At 45.2% G+C, this 21,866-nt stretch overlaps 1 protein-coding gene across 1 annotated transcript; it reads left to right on the top strand.

The window, feature by feature from the left end:
* Positions 1–5,850: 5,850 nt before the first annotated feature.
* EIF2B3 (eukaryotic translation initiation factor 2B subunit gamma) lies at positions 5,851–21,849 on the top strand. The gene is made up of 12 exons (XM_069737996.1): positions 5,851–5,955; positions 6,722–6,876; positions 8,677–8,825; positions 9,722–9,881; positions 10,203–10,314; positions 12,249–12,338; positions 13,025–13,119; positions 15,810–16,000; positions 16,128–16,199; positions 16,606–16,754; positions 19,383–19,486; positions 21,711–21,849. Exons 2-12 carry the CDS (start codon positions 6,723–6,725, stop codon positions 21,761–21,763), a joined length of 1,329 nt encoding a protein of 442 aa, XP_069594097.1. The 5' UTR covers positions 5,851–5,955; position 6,722; the 3' UTR covers positions 21,764–21,849.
* Positions 21,850–21,866: the final 17 nt, after the last annotated feature.

The raw sequence follows: 21,866 nt of genomic DNA, 5'->3' as shown, positions 1-21,866 counted from the left end.
GATACTCCAGAAATCTCTTACTGTAAATTGCTGCATCTTTTTCCTTTTCATATAGCGCTAACATATTCCACAGCGCTTTACAGTTTGCACACGTCATCATCGCTGTCCTCAATGGGGCTCACAGTCTAAATTCCCTATCAGTATGTCTTTGGAATGTGGGAGGAAACCGGAGGACCCGGAGGAAACTCACGAAAACAGATGTTGTCCTTGGTGGGATTTGAACCCAGGACCCCAGCGCTGCAAGGCTGCTATGCTAACCACTGAGCCACCGTGCCACCACACAGAGCATTCTACTGATAGATACAACACACAGAGCATTGTACTGATAGATATACAACATACAGAGCATTCTACTGATAGATACAACACACAGAGCATTGTACTGATAGCTATATAACACACAATATTCTACTGATAGATACAACACACAGAGCATTCTACTGATATATACAACACACAGCATTGTACTGATATGTACAACACACAGAGCATTCTAGTCATAGATACAACACACAGAGCATTCGCCTGATAGATACAACACACAGAGCATTCTACTGATATATACAACACACAGCATTGTACTGATATGTACAACACACAGAGCATTCTAGTCATAGATACAACACACAGAGCATTCGCCTGATAGATACAACACACAGAGCATTCTACTGATAGCTATACAACACACAATATTCTACTGATAGCTATGCAACACACAGAGCATTCTACTTATAGCTACAACACACAGCATTCTGCTGATAGCTATACAACACAGGGAACATTCTACTCATAGGTACAACACATAGAGCATTCTACTGATAGATACAACACACAGAGCATTCTACTGATAGCTATACAACACACAATATTCTACTGATAGCTATGGAACACACAGAGCATTCTACTGATAGCTATACAACACAGAGCATTCTGCTGATAGCTATACAACACAGGGGACATTCTACTCATAGGTACAACACATAGAGCATTCTACTGATAGATACAACACACAGAGCATTCTACTGATAGCTATACAACACACAGAACATTCTACTGATAGCTATACAACACAAAGAGCATTCTACTGATAGATACAACACACAGAGCATTCTACTGATAGCTATACAACACATAGAGCATTCTACTGATAGATACAACACACAGAGCATTCTACTGATAGCTATACAACAAAAAGAGCATTCTACTGATAGATACAACACACAGAGCATTCTACTGATAGCTATACAACACACAGAGCATTCTACTGATAGCTATACAACACAGGGAACATTCTACTCATAGATACAACACACAGCATTGTACTGATAGATACAACACACAGCATTCTACTGATAGATATACAACACACAGAGCATTCTATTGATAGATACAACACACAGCATTCTACTGATAGATATTAAAACACACAGAGAATTGTACTGATAGATATACAACACACAGAGTATTGTTTTGTTAGATACAACACACAGCATTGTACTGATACAACACACAGAGCATTCTACTGATAGCTATACAACACAGGGAACATTCTACTCATAGCTAGAACACACAGCATTCTACTGATAGATACAACACAGCATTGTACTGATAGATACAACACAGAGTATTCTACTGATAGCTATACAACACACAGAGCATTCTACTAATAGCTATACAACACACAGAGCATTCTACTGATAGCTATACAACACACAGAGCATTCTACTTATAGCTATACAACACAGGGAACATTCTACTCATAGCTACAACACATAGAGCATTCTACTAATAGCTACAACACAGAGAGCATTCTACTGATAGATAAAACACACAGCATTGTACTGATAGATATACAACACACAGAGCATTCTAGTGATAGCTATGCAACACACAGAGCATTGTACTGATAGATATACAACACATGGAACATTCTACTCATAGATACAACACAGAGCATTCTACTGATAGATCTACAACACACAGAGCATTCTGATAGATACAACACACAGATCATTCTAATGATAGTTATAGCACTAGAATACTCTGTGTGTTGTATCTATCAGTAGAATGCTCTGTGTGTTGTATCTATCAGTAGAATGCTCTGTGTGTTGTATCTATCAGTAGAATGCTCTGTTTGTTGTATCTATCAGTAGAATGCTCTGTGTGTTGTATCTATCAGTAGAATGCTCTGTGTGTTGTATATCTATCAGTAGAATGCTCTGTGTGTTGTATATCAGTAGAATGCTCTGCATGTTGTATCTATCAGTAGAATGTTCCCTGTGTTGTATAGCTATCAGTAGAATGCTCTGTGTGTTGTATCTATCAGTACAATGCTCTGTGTGTTGTATCTATCAGTAGAATGCTATGTGTGTTGTATCTATCAGTAGAATGCTCTGTGTGTTGTATCTATCAGTACAATGCTCTGTGTGTTGTATCTATCAGTAGAATGCTCTCTGTGTTGTATCTATCAGTAGAATGCTATGTGTGTTGTATCTATCAGTAGAATGATCTGTGTGTTGCATCTATCAGTAGAATGTTCCCTGTGTTGTATAGCTATCAGTAGAATGCTCTGTGTGTTGTATCTATCAGTAGAATGCTCTGTGTGTTGTATCTATCAGTAGAATGCTCTGTGTGTTGTATCTATCAGTAGAATACTCTGTGTGTTGTATATCAGTAGAATGCTCTGTGTGTTGTATCTATCAGTAGAATGCTCTGTGTGTTGTATCTATCAGTAGAATGCTCTGTGTGTTGTATCTATCAGTAGAATGCTCTGTGTGATGTATCTATCAGTAGAATGCTCTGTGTGTTGTATCTATCAGTAGAATGCTCTGTGTTGTATCTATCAGTATAATGCTCTGTGTGTTGTATCTATCAGTAGAATGTTCCCTGTGTTGTATTGCTATCAGTAGAATGCTCTGTGTGTTGTATCTATCAGTACAATGCTCTGTGTGTTGTATCTATCAGTAGAATGCTCGGTGTGTTGTATCTATCAGTAGAATGCTATGTGTGTTGTATCTATCAGTACAATGCTCTGTGTGTTGTATCTATCAGTAGAATGCTATGTGTGTTGTATCTATCAGTAGAATGCTCTGTGTGTTGTATCTATCAGTACAATGCTCTGTGTGTTGTATCTATCAGTAGAATGCTCTGTGTGTTGTATCTATCAGTAGAATGCTATGTGTGTTGTATCTATCAGTAGAATGATCTGTGTGTTGTATCTATCAGTAGAATGTTCCCTGTGTTGTATAGCTATCAGTAGAATGCTCTGTGTGTTGTATCTATCAGTAGAATGCTCTGTGTGTTGTATCTATCAGTAGAATGCTCTGTGTGTTGTATCTATCAGTAGAATGCTCTGTGTGTTGTATCTATCAGTAGAATGCTCTGTGTGTTGTATCTATCAGTAGAATGCTCTGTGTGTTGTATCTATCAGTAGAATGCTCTGTGTGTTGTATCTATCAGTAGAATGCTCTGTGTGTTGTATCTATCAGTAGAATGCTCTGTGTGTTGTATCTATCAGTAGAATGCTCTGTGTTGTATCTATCAGTACAATGCTCTGTGTGTTGTATCTATCAGTAGAATGTTCCCTGTGTTGTATTGCTATCAGTAGAATGCTCTGTGTGTTGTATCTATCAGTACAATGCTCTGTGTGTTGTATCTATCAGTAGAATGCTCGGTGTGTTGTATCTATCAGTAGAATGCTATGTGTGTTGTATCTATCAGTACAATGCTCTGTGTGTTGTATATTCAAATTCAAATTCAAATGAGCTTTATTGGCAGGACTAAGTACATGTTAGCATTGCCAAAGCATATGGTAAAAATACGGGGGTGGGGGAGGGGGGGCATATAGAGGTCCAGGGAATATCAAATTCCTTTTAGAGGATAGGGGATGTTTCCAGGGTGGGGTATAGGAGTCCATGACATATCGGGCTCTATCTATATCAGTAGAATGCTCTGTGTGTTGTATCTATCAGTACAATGCTCTGTGTGTTGTATATCAGTAGAATGCTCTGTGTGTTGTATCTATCAGTAGAATGCTCTGTGTGTTGTATCTATCAGTAGAATGCTCTGTGTGTTGTATCTATCAGTGGAATGCTCTGTGTTGTATATCAGTAGAATGTTCTGTGTGTTGTATCTATCAGTAGAATGCTCTGCGTGTGGTATCTATCAGTAGAATGCTCTGTGTGTGGTATCTATCAGTAGAATGCTCTGTGTGTTGTATCTATCAGTAGAATGTTCTGTGTGTTGTATCTATCAGTGGAATGCTCTGTGTGTGGTATCTATCAGTAGAATGCTCTGTGTGTTGTATCTATCAGTAGAATGTTCTGTGTGTTGTATCTATCAGTAGAATGCTCTGTGTGTGGTATCTATCAGTAGAATGTTCTGTGTGTTGTATCTATCAGTAGAATGCTCTGTGTGTGGTATCTATCAGTAGAATGCTCTGTGTGTTGTATCTATCAGTAGAATGCTCTGTGTGTTGTATATCTATCAGTAGAATGCTCTGTGTGTTGTATATCCCTACGATGCTCTGTGTGTTGTATATCACTACAATGCTCTGTGTGTTGTATGTATCAGTAGAATGCTCTGTGTGTTGTATCTATCAGTAGAATGCTCAGTGTGTTGTATCTATCAGTAGAATGCTCTGTGTGTTGTATCTATCAGTAGACTGCTCTGTGTGTTGTATATATCAGTAGAATGCTCTGTGTGTTGTATATATCAGTAGAATGCTCTGTGTGTTGTATATATCAGTAGAATGCTCTGTGTGTTGTATATATCAGTAAAATGCTCTGTGTGTTATAAGTTTGCTACAGTTTGTGTATCACAGACATGAAATCAGCTGAGCTCAAATGATGACAATTAGCCTCTCTGATGCTTCTAAAGCTAGAACATTGGTTTCTAGCATGTTCTATGAAATTTAAAGGCACAGTCAGCTTTTTTGGTTCCATGCATATGTAGTGGCGGCTCCGAGACACTACACATTGCATAGAGCTGCGTTCAGTCTCCGCTGCTGCTCCTAGTGTCTGTTATCGTCTGCAGCACTGATGTATCTTTGAGAGCGCTGCAGCCAATCAGTGATCTCAGCAACCGTCAACTTGGGCAGAGCTGCTGAGCTCGATGATTGGCTGCAGCGCTATCGAAGTGATAACAACAGACACTGGGAGGAGCGATGGAGACTCAGCGCTGGACCAGGGGAGGGTATAAAACAACAATTTTTTTTTTAAACGACCTGCAGCCCGGGAGAAAACCCTTTTAATTCCACCTCCTAAAATCAATAGTAAAAGTAATTTAAAAACATTAGATGGAAAATAATACCAATGATACTTACATGTCATACTGCAAAAAAAGAAGCCCTGACGCAAAAATACAAACATCCCGGCTCTTTAAATTAGCAACAACAACAAAAAAATAACTATTTTGTATTAATAATATATATAATATATAAATATATATTATAATATAAATATATATATTATTCCAGAAAAGTTAAATAAAAACTATATAAATCATAATCGCATGAAGAGTAGGATTAGGTTATGTACAGCGCCGACATAATCATAAAAAACAATAGTGGAAATGCTGTTTTTTTTCCCATTCTTTCTGCTCCAAAATTACTAAAATGTCCAAAAATAATATCAAAATTAATTAAAAAAAAATACATAAATGCAATTAAAGAAAGAAAAGTATAACTTAGGACATAAAAAAGGGGGAAGGATTATTAGCAGGGTCTCAGGGGTGTGACCCCCATATGCCATACACAAACAATATCTACATAACGGTAATAATAAGACTATTATAGCGGCGCAGTCATTGTGGTCACGTGACAGCAGCCTGCACGCAGCACGTGGAGAGCACGTGGTCGGTGTTCGCTTTCACATTCTTTTTGTCCCTGAGCGGGACCCGTCTTCCGACGCCGGAACTGTGGATTCTGCAGGAGCCGGGACCGCTGCAGACTGTCAGGTATCGGGGGGTCCCTCACTCACCCTGGGGGCGCCGGCCCCGGTGTTATGGCGCTGTCAGTGCAGCAGGGGGTGATAAACGTCCGCTCGCTCAGTGCACACCCCCTTCCTGCCACTGACCGATCTCTTATCTATAACCCTGCGACGACTACAAGTCCCAGCATGCCTTCCCTGCCAGATGGAGAACAGCAAGTGTGGAACTACAATCCCCAGCTGTCAGTAGGACCTTCCTGTCTTGTAATGTGGGTTCTCCAGCTGCAGACTACAAGTCCCAGCAGTTCTGGCGTCAGACTGTGGGTTTCGTCATTGTCTCCCATTTTTTCAGGCCCTTGTACGTGGAGCTGTCATGTGGTAAAATTGTCGTCTTGTAAGTTGTGGCGATTTTACCACAGAAAGTCGCCGGTGTCTCCCCTGGTAATGAACGGGAGCGCAGCAGTCGCCGTGCAACGAAAACAGCTTACTGTGAATGGAAACAATGGCCGGTTTAATAATATTGTCCTTAATATTAGTAAAAAAGCAAACAAACAAACCCAGCGTGATCTGTTACATTAGAAGGTTTCCAGCATCCGGACTCAACAAGAACGTTATCATTCCCTGAAAGCAATCGGAGATATTGAAAATCGTGAACAAGCGACAGAAATCCTGCCTGAAGGTCGCAGAGGTTTTCTCAGTAGACTGACGCGTTGTTCGCTGGCCCTTTAATAATTGAGGATTTTAGATGATTTCTTAGTATAATGTTGTCATTTTCTCACTGTCCCCCCCTGCAGGATGGCGGTGGAGTTACAGGCGGTGGTGATGGCGATTTATGGGGGGTCCCGGATGCAGGACCTAACCACGAGTATTCCAAAGCCGCTGCTCCCTGTGGGCAATAAACCTCTGCTGTGGTACCCACTGAACATGCTGGAGCGGGCAGGATTTGAGGGTGAGTCCTGGTGTAGTCACATCTGCTCTAAACCAGTGTTCCCCAACTCCAGTCCTCAAGGCCCACCAACAGATCATGTTTTCAGGTTTTCCTTTGTTTTGCACAGGTAAAGGCCCCTTCACATTAAGCGACGCTGCAGCGATACCGACAACCATCCGGATCGCTGCAGCGTCGCTGTTTGGTCGCTGGAGAGCTGTTACACAGACCGCTCTCCAGCGACCAACGATGCCGGTAACCAGGGTAAACATCGGGTAACTAAGCGCAGGGCCGCGCTTAGTAACCCGATGTTTACCCTGGTTACCATCCTAAAAGTAAAAAAAAACAAACACTACATACTTACCTACAGCCGTCTGTCCTCCAGCGCTGTGCTCTGCACTCCTCCTGTACTGTCTGTGTGAGCACAGCGGCCGGAAAGCAGAGCGGTGACGTCACCGCTCTTCTTTCCGGCTGACCGACGCTCACAGCCAGTACAGGAGGAGTGCAGAGCGCAGCGCTGGAGGACAGACGGCTGTAGGTAAGTATGTAGTGTTTGTTTTTTTTTACTTTTAGGATGGTAACCAGGGTAAACATCGGGTTACTAAGCGCGGCCCTGCGCTTAGTTACCCGATGTTTACCCTGGTTACCAGTGAAGACATCGCTGGATCGGTGTCACACACGCCGATCCAGCGATGTCCACGGGAGATCCAGCGACGAAATAAAGTTCTGGACTTTCTTCAGCGACCAACGATCTCCCAGCAGGGGCCTGATCGTTGGTCGCTGTCACACATAACGATTTCATTAACGATATCGTTGCTACGTCACAAAAAGCAACGATATCGTTAACAATATCGTTATGTGTGAAGGTACCTTTATGCAATTATCACCTGTGCAATACTAAGGAAATCCTGAAAACATGACCTGTTGGTGGGCCTTGAGGACTGGAGTTGGGGACCCCTGCTCTAAACAATTGGCCACGCGGCTTTTGGGAAATCTGGTGACAACCAACAAGGCTTTCAGTACAGCTGCCACAGTGGTTGTCACCCAACTTTTCAGGATTTCTGAATGGTTAATGTATCTAGTTATGCTGTGATGCGTCCTCCAATCGCCTGCTGCGGTCACTTGACTGGGCGATCGCCTGCTGCGGTCACTTGACTGGGCGATCGCCTGCTGCGGTCACTTGACTGGGCGATGGCCTGCTGCGGTCACTTGACTGGGCGATCGCCTGCTGCGGTCACTTGACTGGGCGATCGCCTGCTGCCGTCACTTGACTGGGCGATCGCCTGCTGCCGTCACTTGACTGGGCGATCGCCTGCTGCCGTCACTTGACTGGGCGATCGCCTGCGGGAGATATAATAGCTATAATGGTTGTCACTCAGCTTTCCCAGAAACGGAGTAACAGACGAATTGATTTAAGTTTTTATTATTTCTTCTTTTCTTTTATTTAGAGGTGTTTTGAAGTTTCAGAAAACCCCAGCTAAGTCTCTGCCATTCCTACTGGCGTCTACAACTCTGACATCTTGTTGACAGCGTTGCAGCCAATCAGTGAGTTCATCGGCACCTGCCGTTAACTTGGGCGCTACCACTGAGATCACTGATTGGCTGCAGCGCTTTCAACGTGATGTCGGCGCTGCAGAAAATAATAAACGGTGGGATCTATGGCAGAGACTCAGCGCTGGACCTGGGGAGGGTGTGTAAGGAAGAGTTTGTTTTTAAAACAAATGATAGAAGGATAACAAAGGTTTGCTGAGGAAAAAAACAAAACAGAAAACCCCTTTAAGACAAACCCTCCTAAAGGTTAACGTGTGGTCTCTTTGCTCTCAGAGGTCATTGTAGTGACGACTCGAGAAGTTCAGAAATGTATCCCAGACATGAAAATGAAAATGAAGGTGGATGTTGTGTGTCTGCCCGATGATAAGGCGTCAGAGAGGGGGACTGCGGACTCTCTGCGACACATCTACTCGAAGATTAAGGTAAAACCACCCAGGACCACGGCCTCCTATATCTGCCAGACCTGACCCCATATCTTGCCCTGCTGCTGCAGTGTCTGCTCGCCGCACGCTCCACTGCAGGAATATCGGAGATGTTACCCTGGGTAGGAGAAGCTTGGACATTTGTGATTATGTTTACATATGAGAAGATCAGATGACACATTGATGGTAGAAAGTAACACGCAGGTGATAATAGATGAAGATCGGAACCAGCGCACTTAATTATACACGGATTGTTTTTCTTGCATACTAAAAGTATGTCCGTATGAGGCCTCACACATCTGAAACTGACTTTTACTTATTTTACTATGTTCCTGATTTTATTTAGACATTATACTCCAATCACATCCGGAGCTGCACTAGAAATAACACAGGTTACTCCTTATAGAATAGCAAAAGACTTAAAAACACAACTCTGAAGTATTAGCCTTGTGAATGCTGGTCTGGAAGTGAATGCAGCTCTGGATGTGACTGGACTCGAAGCATAGTAAATGTTGCTCTGGAGGAGAATTCGGCTCTTGATGCCACTGGAGTAGAAGCATTTTGAATGTTGCTCTCGAAATGAATTCAGCTCTGGATGTGACTGGAGTATAAGCTCAGTAATGACTGCTGTGGAGGTGAATGCAGCTCTAGATGTGACTGGAGTAGTAGCATTGTAAATGTTGCTCTGGAGGTTAATTCCTCTCTGGACGTGTCTGCAGTATTAACTTAGTGAATGTTGCTCTGGAAATGCATGTGGCTCTGGATGTGACTGGAGTGTAAGGATTGTGAACGCAGCTCTTGAAGTGAATGGAGCTGTTTGCAGTAAATGACCATAATGAATCAGATATTTGGGAGATGTATTTTGTCTCTTGTCCGACTCCTTTGATTTACTCTAGAGCGACGTCCTGGTGCTCAGCTGCGACCTCATCACAGAAGTTGCTTTGCATGAAGTGGTTGACCTGTTTCGGGCCCACAACGCCACCCTCGCCATGCTGATGCGGAAAGCTCCAGAGCCTAGTGAGCATGTCCCCGGGCAGAAAGGGAAGCAGAAGGCCGGTGAGTGGCAGTCGGGGCCATTGCTATCCATTGTACGGCGCATCCAGCGCTGCGTTGTGGTTTCCTATATTTAGACATTTTCCATAATCAAACTCCTAAGAAATGAAGCACAATAAGAGCAGCAGATCCGTCAGCAGCCGATCCGTCAGCAGCAGCAACAGAAAAGAAAAATGTTCTTTCTCCATCGGAAAAAGTTAAAAAAAATTTTTTAAATGTGTTTATTAAATAAGATTAATTGAAGCTGCAGAGCGTGATGTATTATATGGAGCCTGTATTCTGCTCCTGTAGTTCGCCATTATTAACCATTCTTCTTATTGTCAGTGGAGGAGCGAGATTTCATTGGAGTGGACGACAGTGGATCACGACTCCTGCTGCTGGCTAATGAGGAGGACCTGGACGATGGTCTAGACCTGAAGAAATGCATCTTCCAGCGGTGAGTCCGCACAATCCCGCCATGTTACTATACCCGGGGGTGACGTAGCCACATTCCTCTGCACGTGGGCGACGATCCGGGGATTCATGCCGTAATTAGCGTCCAGCGGGTCGGTCTGGCAGCTGTTAGTCCCAGGTGTGTTGCTTCAGGGGGCACCGGAATTGATGAATCACCGAGTATACACTCCGCTGATGGTCTGCGGTGACTGACGGGAGGTCTCAGACACGTCTCACATATGGGGTCACTATGTCACCCCTCTCCATGTTATGGGGGAGCGTCATCCCTCATGGCTGCTGGAGGGAGTCAATAATATGATGCTGTAATGCAGTGGATCTATATGGGCTTTTCACTGTTGAAAATCTCTGCGCAGTGACAAGCCACATTTCCGTCATGGTTCTGTTATCATGTTCGTCCTACATGAGTCAAAAATAGCCTCTCGTCCAATAAACACAGGATAGGAAAAAATTGATCAGTTTTTCGTTCTCCATCTCCGCACCATAAAACAAGGCTGCAACCAATCAGACACTTCAAAAACTTTCCAAACTTTCAGTTGAAGTTCTGAGAGATGAAGTAGCCAAGGAAGAAGCCGAACCTGCAGAGATCAGTGCGACCCTTCAACCAATTAACCTATGACCTGTGCTCATCCTGAGGTCATTTTCTCTGCCCCTTTGGATATTTTGGTGTTACGCAGCCACCCACTCTTACCAGATGTTGCATGCAGGGGGATGACCGATATTTATATCCTTGGGCACAATGTGCCTCTTGTAGGATAAATAGCCGTATATTTGCCCAGGCTGAACCCTCGGTGGTTGTGGCACAGCATATTGTCACCCTTTTTATTAGATGATCATCAGAACTCTCTCCTGTGTAAAATGTGGATCTTGCAGTCTGTTCATGCATCAGGTGGATCAGGATGGACAGAGCTATAACACGATCTGCTGCAGCACTGGAAAGGACCTGAACCTCCATTCATCCTGGTTTATGAATGTAATGATAATTTCTACAGTGTAGACTGACTGGAAGGGACAGTGCACTTGACATTTATTTAGAATTAGGAGTCTGGAAAGGTGGGCAGCATTCTCTATGTGCAATGTGACGTTTTTTTTTGCGGAGTTGCTTCCTATTGAGAATATTGAAGGGGTTATCCAGCATTAAAAAGGTATACATGCCCGATACCTGCCGATCCTGCACAAGTCTCGGCAGATACGTGGGGTCTTAAAGCCATTGGCACCACTCGCCCGCAATGTAGAAGCTGGAGGCTCTGGATCCCCTTTACAGAGGACCTGTCGCCAGGTCAAAAGTGAACCGTATGGCGGATTGAAAAAAAAATATGAAACAATTACTTAGGGGAACACTGGGAATAAAATAACAACAAAAATATGGAACTTTTGACCTGGTGACAGGTTCTCTTTAAAGGGAATCTGTTACCAAGCTTAACCATTTAATATGAGCGCAGCATGATGTAGGGGCAGAAACCCTGATTCTGGCGATGTCACTTACTGCGTTGATTGCTGCAGTTTTGATAAATTCATCTGCTGCAGATCTAGCAGTTCTCCGAATGCTGAGCTCATAAAAGCTCTTGAGGTGGCTGCACACAATAACATAGATGTTTGCTGAGCTGGCAGGTTTTGGTGGGACTGGATGACCACCCTATATGTATGAGGTGCCTTACAGGGAACCTGACCGGAGGTTCAGGCTGCCCGATCACAGGCAGGACATACAGAGCCTGACCGTGCATGTCACCCAGAGTTGGCCGGGGGCCTCCGTGTGATTATTCGAAGGCCGTCTGGTGTCTTCGTCACGCTGTCAGTGTCCGCGGTACGAGCAGCAAGAATCTAACTACAGGTTCCCTGTAATATGTCATTTAAGACTTAATAGACGTTATATTACACTCCCAAAATATTACCTGTTTATGTTCCCCTTTCCACTTCTAGGTATCCACGTATCCACATGAAGATGGGAATGTTGGACGCACATCTGTACTGTCTGCGCAAATATGTGGTGGATTTCTTAGCTGACAATGAGTATGTAAATGTGACGATAAGAAATGTGATGTATGTACAATGACTGCACCAGCAGAATAGTGAGCGCAGCTCTGGAGTATAATACAGGATGTAACACAGGATCAGTAATGTATGTACACAGTGACTGCACCAGCAGAATAGTGAGGGCAGCTCTGGAGTATAATACAGGATGTAACTTAGGATCAGTAATGTAATGTATGTACACAGTGACTGCACCAGCAGAATAGTGAGTGCAGCTCTGGAGTATAATACAGGATGTAACTCAGGATCAGTAATGTATGTACACAGTGACTGCACCAGCAGAATAGTGAGGGCAGCTCTGGAGTATAATACAGGATGTAACACAGAATCAGTAATATATGTACACAGTGACTGCACCAGCAGAATAGTGAGGGCAGCTCTGGAGTATAATACAGGATGTAACTTAGGACCAGTAATGTAATGTATGTACACAGTGACTGCACCAGCAGAATAGTGAGTGCAGCTCTGGGGTATAATACAGGATGTAACTCAGGATCAGTAATGTAATGTATGTACACAGTGACTGCACCTGCAGAATAGTGAGGGCAGCTCTGGAGTATAATACAGGATGTAACTTAGGACCAGTACATCAGACATTATGTGGATGCTATCAGATTCTTGTGTATTACAGGAGGCTGTATATTTTCTTGTCTCCCTTACTGCAGCTCCTTCTCTTCCATTCGACGGGAGCTGGTGCCGTATTTGGTCAGTAAACAGTTCTCCTCACATAAAAATGTGGAACACGAAAGAGACAAGAAAGGTAAAACAAATGCTTTGATGTTTGTAGTCAATGAATGCTTGCAGTAGGAATTCTGTAAACCATAACTACAATGTTAACAAAAAGTCTTTAATATAAATATAATTTAGAATTAGAAACATTGGGGCAGGGACGCCAAACTCAAATACCCAGAGGGCCAAAATAAAAAAACTTGGACAAAGTCTTGGGCCAACCGTGATATATATTTAGAAAAAAAAAAGTCTACAATTGAGGAAGTTTTTTCCTGATCATTAAATATGATAAACCCTTTTCATATTGAAACAAAAGTGTGAGTTAATAGATCTAATAATAAAATACAATCACAAATGGGGAATACTGGAGTAATATAATATGTTATGTAAGAGCAGTAAAAAGCATATGGCCCAAATGGCCTAATTTAAATATGTAATAAAGGATAAAAAAAAACTTGAATTAATAAATAATAGAGATAATAAAGTGTGATGGCAACAAAAGAGCCCCCCAAACACAGTATGATTTTTCCACAGTACGCTCTACGCGAACAGAATGACGACTCTACTATATCAAAGTATGATGACCTCAACACAATGATGCCCCAACTTTGATCCCCACACAGTCTTCCATATAGTATAATAGGCCCCCCATAGTCCTCCATATAGTATAATGGCCCCACATAGTCCTTCATACAGTATGAGCACCACTTAGTCCTCATCTATATATATAATTGCCTAAGGGTTTTTCTGTCTGTCTGTCTTTCTGTCTGTCTGTCTGTCTGTCCTGGAAATCCCGCCTCTCTGATTGGTCGAGGCCTGGCGGCCTCGACGTAGAAATCCCGCGTCTCTGATTGGTCGAGGCCTGGCGGCCTCGACCAATCAGCAACGAGCACAGCGACAATGATGTCATAAAGGACGTAGATATCCCGCGTCTGATTGGTCGAGGCCTGGCGGCCTCGACCAATCAGCAACGGGCACAGCGACGATGATGTCATAAAGGACGTAGAAATCCCGTGTTTCTGATTCAGCGACGGGCACAGTATCGACGTAGATGTCATAATGGTTGCCATGGCGACGATGATGTCATAAAGGTTGCCTCGATCAATCAGCGACGGACACAGTCTGCCGCGAATTCTGGAATCATCATTGTCCATATACTACGGGGACATGCATATTCTAGAATACCCGATGCGTTAGAATCGGGCCACAATCTAGTATAGTATAATGGGCTCCACATCGTCCTTCATATAGTGTAATCGGTCCCATATAGTCTTCCATATAGTATAATGGCTCCACATAGTCCTTTATACAGTATAAGCCTCACATAGTCCTCCATATAGTATAATGGCCCCACATAGTCCTCCAGTCCTCTGGAATCATCATTGTCCATATACTACGGGGACATGCATATTCTAGAATACCCGATGCGTTAGAATCGGGCCACAATCTAGTGTAGTATAATGGGCTCCACATAGTCCTCCATATAGTGTAATGGGTCCCATACAGTCCTTCATATAGTATAATGGCCCCACATAGTCCTTTTATACAGTATGAGCCTCATATAGTCCTTTTATACAGTATGAGCCTCACATAGTCCTTTTATACAGTATGAGCCTCACATAGTCCTCCATATAGTATGATGGCCCCACATAGTCCTCCATATAGTATGATGGCCCCACATAGTCCTCCATATAGTATGATGGCCCCACATAGTCCTCCATATAGTATGATGGCCCCACATAGTCCTCCATATAGTATGATGGCCCCACATAGTCCTCCATATAGTATGATGGCCCCACATAGTCCTCCATATAGTATGATGGCCCCACATTATCCTCCATATAGTATAATGGCCCCACATAGTTTTTATACAGTATGAGCCCCACATAGTCCTCCATCTATATATATAATTGTCTAAGGGTTTTTCCGTCTGTCTGTCTGTCCTGGAAATCCCGGCTCTCTGATTGGTCGAGGCCGCCAGGCCTCGACCAATCAGTGACGGGCACAGCGACGATGTCATAAAGGACGTAGACATCCCGCGTCTGATTGGTCGAGGCCGCCAGGCCTCGACCAATCAGCAACGGGCACAGCGACGATGATGTCATAATGGTTGCCATGGCGACGATGATGTCATAAAGGTTGCCTCGACCAATCAGCGACAGGCACAGTCTGCCGCGAATTCTGGAATCATCATTGTCCATATACTACGGGGACATGCATATTCTAGAACTAGATTGTGGCCCGATTCTAACGCATCGGGTATTCTAGAATATGCATGTCCCTGTAGTATATGGACAATGATGATTCCAGAATTCGCGGCAGACTGTGCCTGTCGCTGATTGGTCGTTAGAATCGGGCCACAATCTAGTATAGTATAATGGGCTCAACATCGTCCTCCATATAGTATAATTGGTCCCATATAGTCCTCCATATAGTATAATGGGCTCCACATAGTCCTTTATACAGTATGAGCCTCACAGAGTCCTTCATATAGTATAATGGGCCCCACGTAGTCCTCCATATAGTATAATGGGCATCACATAGTCCTCCTTACGGTATAATGGGGGGGCGGTCTCCGCATCATGGGCCAAATATAATCACCCTGCCGGCCAGATTTGGCCCATGGGCCAGAGTTTGGCATGTGCATTAGATGAACGGATGGTCGGAGAGATTCATTGTGTGACAAGTAACTGATCATATTCGCCTCTTGTGCCCCCACAGACATCTCCAGTTATATACCCAGTGATAATCTGCTGGAAATGGCATTAACCAAGTCCAGCTGGAACGACCACCATGGTGACATGATGGAGTCGTATCACGGCAGCCGCCTGCGCTGCTACGTCCACGTGGCCGATAATGAACTGTGCTGCCGGGTGAACAGCCTGGCCATGTATATTGAGGCCAACAAGCAGGTGAGGGATACAGCAGATTTTCTGTATGTGGCAGATCTCTCCTATATATACGGAGGGTCCAGATCTCTTATCCTGTACGTGGGACTCCAGCGGTGGCCACTTCAGGTGACTTTCTTATGTTCTGCAGGTGCCGCAGAGCTCCATCTATAGTGAAGAGCTTCGGGTGCATCCGACGGCCGACATCACAGATAAGCACATGGTGAGGAGCCACGTTACAGCCTGTTCTGGCCTTGACCCTAATTTCATTGCACCGTGGCAAGATGCAGAACCGTGGCCAATATGATGTGTGATGATCAGATGGGGCAGATTATTACCGCAGCATTAATAGTCTCTGCACCCTACGCATCAGCAGGATATATCTGTCCTGTCCTGATAGTTTGTTACAATGGGCCAGTGCAGGTAAAATTTATCAGCCTGGAATTTAGGCCTTTTAGCAGAAGACTTTCAATTTCTGTTCACTGACAACAAGCAGAAACATATTAGAAAGTTTTAGAGTTTTTATTATGCAACGGTTGGATATGGTGGACGATCACCCATTCATTAGTGACACGATTATCCAGGTCGTTTCTGCACACCGTATGGTAATGTCTTTTATCGTTCCTCAGGTGGGTACGGACAGCAAGATCGGGGAGCAGACGAGGATCGGCGAGAAGACGTCCGTGAAGCATTCTCTCGTGGGCTCCAATTGCATCATCAAAGAAAGAGTGAAGATCACAAACTGCATCATCATGAACGGCGTCACGATACAGGAAAGGTTAGGACCAGCCGCTGCTCCCTGTTCTGCCACTTGGTGGCACTACACCTCGCAGCTCAGCTTGTGAGTCCCCCCCATCAGCTGGGTGGTCAAACATTAACCATTTAATTGCTAGCCTGACAGAATATCCCCCTGGGCTCTCCTCTTCAATCATGTTGCTTATATTGCACCAACATAATCATTAGTCCATGTGCAGTCTGTAAAAAAAAAAAAAATGCTTTGGTGTCTGCAGCCATAATCATCATGATGTTGGTGCCATTTTATGGTCTTTATATGGATATTCAGACATATTAATGAGATATATCACTGTTGGGGGGGCTACAGGGGGTCTCTGGTAAATACTGGAGAACATGAATGGCACAGCCATATCCATTCTGGGGATAATTAGTGAAGATATGTCTATTCCATTCTTTGCCATTTGTGCAATCTTGCCTGGGCGGGGGGGGGCCGTGTGTTATCCACATTGTTTATAAGGCGTGTGTGCCTGGGGTGGGGGACGCCTGCAGGCCCGTGCTGATAGCTGAGGTGCTTCATTCTTATCTTGTTAGGTGGTCCAACTGTTTTAACACACAGATCTATGTAATCCCCCCACCCTCAGAGGACACACACATACACTGGACCCCACCCCCAGTCGTTTCTTTACCCCACCCTGCACATGGCCGCCTGTGGGGGGGAGTCACAAGCATTGTCCTATCTCCACATGGAGCTCCTGCCCTCTTCAGTATATGTTTCCTCACCTTCACACTGGGCCCCTCGCTCTGATTTACACAGCTGGATCCATCACCCCTGGAATATGATTATTCCAAAAAAAAATAAAAAATGAAAGACCTGAAAATTGCGAGGGTTTCAGAAACATTAAAGGCCGAAGATATGGCCACTGTGAGATCTGTGACTGCTGACAATATGGCAGACACACGGGCCAGGGGTGCAGCGCCGTGCGCCTCAACACTGAATTTAACACCTTGTGGGGTCACCTATGATGAATTGTGTTGGGGTTTCTCTGGCCACATCACATACCGACCGAGCTTCGTCCGGTACTAGAAGTTGCCAGGACTGGCGTAAAAACACCTAGTCATAACATTTTTCGAGTTTTGCAAACATTTGAAGAGTTTTTCTTCCATAATTCTGCCAATAACTCCTGGATGAATCGGGGGGCATAGACTCTTGACACAAAGGCAGCAATGTTACTGATCAATAGGGGTCCTGGGTAGACGATATCGCTGTTATATGGTTGATGAATAGAATGCGAAGACTGACGCTGAAGCTGAGCAGTAGCATCTAAATGAGCTCATACACATGCCCACCGCTATCTCTCCGGACCCCCAGAGCTCTGAGAGGGGAGAAGGCTGCTACCAGATATCTCTGTTCCCTACTTATCTACCCTGAAAATAAAAGGATGGATTTGTGCTGCCAGGTAAAGGCAGAATCATTCCAAGGTTTCCATTCATTATGTTTACATTCTTCTTAGTGTGTAAGATCTCTGCTTGCTGTCAAGGAATGTTGGTAAGCTGCAGATCTAGGTAATATTCAGTGATTTAAGGCGAACCTCCGCTTTCTCGAGAAATCCATTACAGTTCTGGACTCTGTTGTTTAATTCTTTTTTTAAATCGCTCTGTTAGGGGTTTTTGAGGAAAACACGGACTCCCCCACAACGAGCGTTCCGCTCATCGTTATTGGCTACTTTCTTCATTGCGGCATCGAGCTCTGTAAGATCCTGTGACGCTCGCTCCAGCGTAGGAGACTGTAGACTAGAGTATGCTGCTTAGTTTCATGTAGCCTCCAGAACAGACATCGCGCGGACTGTGTCATCCTCAAAAGCCGCACTGTGACTGCAGACTTGTGAATGCTCACATCGTGTACACTGTGAGGATTTTCCGGTGCCGCGGGCGGTCATGTGATTTGCGTACTTGCGTCCACATTCCGACTAGCCCGTCTCCGGCCCCTCTCCGACTGGCCCGTCTCCGGCCCCGCTCCGACTGGCCCGTCTCCGGCCCGCTCCGACTGGCCCGTCTCCGGCCCCGCTCCGACTGGCCCGTCTCCGGCCCCGCTCCGACTGGCCCGTCTCCGGCCCCGCTCCGACTGGCCCGTCTCCGGCCCCGCTCCGACTGGCCCGTCTCCGGTCCCGCTCCGACTGGCCCGTCTCCGTCCTCGCTCCGACTGGCCCCTCTCCGGCCCCGCTCCGACTGGCCCCTCTCCGGCCCCGCTCCGACTGGCCCCTCTCCGGCCCCGCTCCGACTGGCCCCTCTCCGGCCCCGCTCCGACTGGCCCCTCTCCGGCCCCGCTCCGACTGGCCCCACTCCGGCCCCGCTCCGACTGGCCCGTCTCCGTCCCCGCTGCGACTGGCCCCTCTCCGGCCCCGCTCCGACTGGCCCCTCTCCGGCCCCCCTCCAACTAGCCCGTGCACATGATGTGAGGATTCACAAGTCTGCAGTCACTGTGTACCTTTAGGCCGGACGACCCCTTTAAGCTTCATTCTTGTAAAGTGAGAATCGCCTCCGGACTGCATTACCGGAGCACACGTCTAGTGCCCAATGGGCATCTACTCCTATTCCCACAGAGAGAAGGGTTGTCAGTGTTAATCATTTGGTTGTCGGTGTCTCACGCTCCTGTCCTCTTCTTTTCTCTCAGTTGCACGCTCCAGGGAAGCGTCATCTGTAACAAAGCGGTGATACACAGCGGGGCCGATATTAAAGATTGTCTGGTTGGCTCAGGTCTTCGGATCAATAATAAAGGTGAGCAATGTCCGGAGCTGAACCCTGACGCCAGATGTCCTCCTGTGAACCCCGGCCTGCATTGTTTTTCCTCCTTTATGCCCCATTATCTATATGATCCTGTGCACCCATGCCCTTATACTCACGCTGAGTGCCCCCCAGACATTTGCCGCCACCTCTGCGCTGTTCCTCCTGCGACCCGCGTGCCTTTAGCTTTCCACAGATCTGAGTGACAGAACGTCTGCAGCCGCAGAGCTGCTCCTGTCCGAAGAATTGGATCAAACACGTAAATCTTCCTGATTCCATGTTGTATAATACCTTGTAGGTGAGCAGCCATCTGGCTCCACCGCACTACGTACAATACTCAGGTTTGGGCTCATTTTTTTTTACTTACTGTGTATAATTGAGGCTAAAAATTATTTTTGCCATTGGATTTCAGTAAAATTTTTGCACCATTACCTGTAATAGCCAAAAGGTGCCACATTTTTAATTTAACCCCAATTGCAAAACTGATTTTCTGCCTCAATAACACGCATTTAAGTAAAAAAAAAACTAGATTGCAGCCAAAGTGTCTCCCCTGTTGTTCAGCCGCGAGCCTTCGCCTGGCGAGTATCTCATTATATGGCCAGATTCACACTCCTCCATGCAACACCAAGAATGAAACGTCGTGGGATTATGGAAATCGCAGGGCGGATAGAAGTGTTAATGATAATCAATGAAAAAAAAAAAACATCTTGCTATATTGAGTATGGGCGGCCATTTCTCCAAGGTGTCCCAGGAACCATTCATCAACACCAGGCCACATGTTGCTCGTGCTACTGTGAGCGCCTGTGTGGTCTAAACGTGCTACCGTGGCCTGCAGCGTCTCCGGTCTTGTCTCCCATTGATCACATCTGGGACGTCATTGACTCAGGAGCTGCCAGCAGTGGATCTTGATGATTTACCCAAGTGCATTCAGCGTGGGATGGAAATCAGGGCCGGGCTATCGGATCATTTTTTTTTTTGTCTGGATCATTTTTCCTCTGTATATGATGCCACATTTCATTGAAGCCGCTCTAGAAAAGCCTGGTCTTAAGAGGGTTAACCACTCGTCTGCTGGTATGACAGGATTTACATTGATCATCGGATATTCTGCGCACATAACGTCCATCGTCCCCATAATAGCCGCTCTATGTGGGGGCGTGTGTGGTGCTATTGAAGCCTCCAGCCCTCATGATGGTGGGGGGTAGTATAGACTGGGATTTGTCTTCTGTGGGTGGTCTCGGCACAGTGGGAACTAAGTGTCAGTACAGAATATAAGCAGATAAAATACACTGCTTCCGATTCCAGCTCCCAGAGACCCGGCACGAGTGCCCCACAAATGTAAGCGAAGCCTCTGCCATTGTACAGCGCGGTGTAAATACTCACACAGCTATTGTAAGCATCTGCAGGGTTGTGTCAACCAAAGTCATAGCTGATCTGGAGACCACCTCTAAGGCCAGACTCAACATTCTCTGCGGGGGTCACGCTCATGCAGGTGTATAAGAAGCGTGACTGGGGTCTGCGGTGCTCCATCATTTACTGATCTCAGTGATATACATATTGGGGGGTCTCCACTGCCCGGGGTATTTTCGCCAGGGGGCACGAATACAAAAGAATACAATGGGTCTGTGAAAAAAATCAGATGACATCCGAGTGTCGTGTGATTTTCACGGACTAATAAAATGGAAAAGGTGGAGATACTTTATTTTTATTTTTTTCTACGCATGATGAAATCGGATGACACTTGCACCACACTCTTTGATAAGAGTCTGATAAGAATAATTGGTCCGTTTTTCTCATACGTGGAAAAATCTGCGGTGTGAATGAAGCCTTATGCGGATGTGACGTCACTGTGCCGTGATAGCTTGTACCTTATGCTCCAATGGTCACTTCTTTAATAAAAGGTAAGTGCTGCATTGTGCTTGTTACTTTGTGATTACTGATGATTGAAAACGATGTGTAATACACCCGTCCAGTGTCACTTCAGTAGTCCGTGGCCTCCAACGACAGGCCTGCGAATCTCCTCCCTAGCCAGGATCCTGCCACCTCTTCTTATTTGTAAGCAACACCATCGTTGCGGCACGAAGCGCAGTAATCTGGATAGTGCTCTCATATAGAGGTTTGGCTCCTGGTCGGGCGCCACGGACTACAGAAGTGGCCGCTGGTCCAGGATCCGGTCTTCTGATCACCGCGTAATCAGCTTTACTCATTTTTATCTCCGCAGAAAAACGCGTCAATGAGATCATTGTGGGGAATGAGCAACTAATGGAGATCTAGTGTGGCCCCCGTCCCGAAGAAGCTGCCGCTCCCCTCCCCCCACCACCAACTTATTTATATAAGAGAATAAAGGATTTGGAGGTTTATCTGTGAGCTGTGTTTT

Source organism: Ranitomeya imitator, chromosome 8 (genome assembly GCF_032444005.1).
Source record: "Ranitomeya imitator isolate aRanImi1 chromosome 8, aRanImi1.pri, whole genome shotgun sequence".
In the NCBI taxonomy this organism is placed as follows: Eukaryota; Metazoa; Chordata; class Amphibia; order Anura; family Dendrobatidae; genus Ranitomeya; species Ranitomeya imitator.
Note: the sequence above shows the minus strand (reverse complement) of the source record. Positions and strands in the feature narration are given on the sequence as shown.